This window comes from Triticum dicoccoides, chromosome 3B, assembly GCF_002162155.2.
Source record: "Triticum dicoccoides isolate Atlit2015 ecotype Zavitan chromosome 3B, WEW_v2.0, whole genome shotgun sequence".
Lineage (NCBI taxonomy): Eukaryota > Viridiplantae > Streptophyta > Magnoliopsida > Poales > Poaceae > Triticum > Triticum dicoccoides.
Window position 1 is genome coordinate 46,510,568 of NC_041385.1, and position 2,474 is coordinate 46,513,041.

Here is a 2,474-nt window from a genome sequence, read left to right on the forward strand (position 1 = left end):
TAGAAAACCACATATAATATGGAGCTTTCGGGAGGTGCAAACATGAAAATCTCCACCATCGCTTCAAATTAAGCACAAACAAAAATACGCCCCACCATATTATTCCCCTTCCATGCATACATGTACACAAGTAGATGCATCCAAAATAGAAACACCACAATGGAGTGCAGCATTTTAGTGCTCGAGCTCCATGGAACCCGTTTTTTGAAACATTCAAAATCACATTTCAAGGTTTCAAAAAATTCTGATAACAATTCCACGTCGACATATGGATGTATACTACATATGTGCAAATTTTCGTGAGAAAATACATTGACATGCAAACTACACCAATTTAATGGTGAACAGTACACACCATGTTAACTGTTTTCAAATTTAGACATGTTTCTCATGGAAATTTAGACACATACAGTATACATCCGTAATACAATAATGTAAAAAAATCAGATTTTTGTGAAACTTCCAAATTAGTTTTTTTTTCAAAAAAAAAACTCCACGGAGCTCGAGCACCAAAACCCATCTCTCTACCACAATATCTATATATACACCACCAACACATGTGTACACAACCCACAGCAACCACCATCTTGTTTCCAGCCGTAGCTAGAACAGCAACTCATCTGAACCGGTAAACACACATACACACACAACATTATTTCCATATGTACCTAGCTTAGCTCAGCTAGTATCATTGCAAGAAACCACAGAAAACAAACCAGCCATGGGGGTGGAAATCCTGAGCTCCATGGTGGAGGACTCCTCCCAGTACTCTTCCGGCGCGTCCACGGCCACGACGGAGTCAGGCACCACGGGAAGAGCACTGACGGCTCTGAGCCTACCAGTCGCCATCGCCGACGAGTCCGTGACCTCGGCGCAGTCGGCGTCGTCGCGGTTCAAGGGCGTGGTGCCTCAGCCCAACGGGCGGTGGGGTTCCCAGATCTACGAGCGCCACGCTCGCGTCTGGCTCGGCACGTTCCCGGACCAGGACTTGGCGGCGCGCGCCTACGACGTAGCCGCGCTCAGGTACCGCGGCCGCGATGCCGCCACCAACTTCCCGTGCGCGGCCGCGGAGGCGGAGCTCGCCTTCCTGGGGGCGCACTCCAAGGCCGAGATCGTCGACATGCTCCGGAAGCACACCTACGCCGACGAGCTCCGCCAGGGTCTGCGACGCGGCCGCGGCATGGGGGCGCGCGCGCAGCCGACGCCATCGTGGGCGCGGGAGCCCCTCTTCGAGAAGGCCGTGACCCCAAGCGATGTCGGCAAGCTCAATCGCCTCGTGGTGCCGAAGCAACACGCAGAGAAGCACTTCCCTCTGAAGCGCACCCAGGAGAGGACGACCACCACCGGCAACGGCGTGCTGCTCAACTTTGAGGACGGTGAGGGGAAGGTGTGGAGGTTCCGGTACTCGTATTGGAACAGCAGCCAGAGCTACGTGCTCACAAAGGGCTGGAGTCGCTTCGTCCGGGAGAAGGGCCTCGCTGCCGGCGACTCCATCGTCTTCTCGTGCTCGGCGTACGGCCAGGAGAAGCAGCTCTTCATCGACTGCAAGAAGAATACGACCGTCAACAGCGGCAAATCGGCGTCGCCGCTGCCAGTGGTGGAGACTGCCAAAGGAGAACAAGTCCGCGTCGTTAGGCTGTTCGGTGTCGACATCGCCGGAGTGAAGAGGGGGCGAGCGGCGACGGCGGAGCAAGGCCCGCCGGAGTTGCTCAAGAGGCAATGCGTTCCACTTCCACACGGTCAGCGCTCTCCTGCCCTAGGTGCTTTCGTCTTATAGCATCTGCACATACAGCTCTATATATTTATACTTTTCCTCCCTTTTCTTCTTGTTGTTAAATGATATATGCTGATCCTGTTCGTGGATTAGATAAATTCTCTGTAGAACTCTATTGCAAGCCTGATTGCAAATTGAGTTGTATTAATATGTAATTATGTGTGTGTGCACAACTAGGAATTCTAGCTAGAGAGGTCACAATGACCCGACGATGTTGGTTGCACATCTATGTATGTACTATCATTTTGGCACATCAAAAAGTTCCATTCTGCCTTCTCATCAAGAGATGTGTTTGTGTATGTTTCAATGAAAATTTGTTCACTGCTTAATATATTGGCAATATTCATTTTGCTACACTAATTGATATCCGCTCAGCCACTATATAAGGAAGCAGTTAAAAATGTCTACTAAACCAGTATTTTGCAACATGCATGCAGGAAAAAAAATTAGGCGCTGAATTGCTTGCTGGCCTTGGATTGTTACAATCTATTTCATTAATTCAGTCGTATGCATAGATTAGTAATTGTCATCTTCAATTGCACCCATTTTTGGAATTTATTGCTTTATCCTGCTTGAGTTTATGATAAATTCGAGAAGTCATCTTGTGTGGATTTCTATTGGCTATAATTGAAACTATGCATGGCTCGCCAATTGTTTGCTTCAACTTCATCATTCTTAGACTTTGTATTTCATATACCCA

General features: G+C 48.7%; 1 protein-coding gene across 1 annotated transcript; it reads left to right on the plus strand.

Annotated features, from left to right (window-relative positions):
- Positions 1-582: 582 nt before the first annotated feature.
- Positions 583-2,130, plus strand: LOC119274601 (AP2/ERF and B3 domain-containing protein Os01g0141000-like). The gene has a single exon (XM_037555312.1). It carries the CDS (start codon positions 722-724, stop codon positions 1,775-1,777), a length of 1,056 nt encoding a protein of 351 aa, XP_037411209.1. The 5' UTR covers positions 583-721; the 3' UTR covers positions 1,778-2,130.
- The last annotated feature ends 344 nt before the right edge of the window (positions 2,131-2,474 follow it).

Bases quoted from the DNA above. Each gene is read 5' to 3' on its own strand.
- LOC119274601 (XM_037555312.1), top strand. From the start codon at position 722: ATGGGGGTGGAAATCCTGAGCTCCATGGTGGAGGACTCCTCCCAGTAC.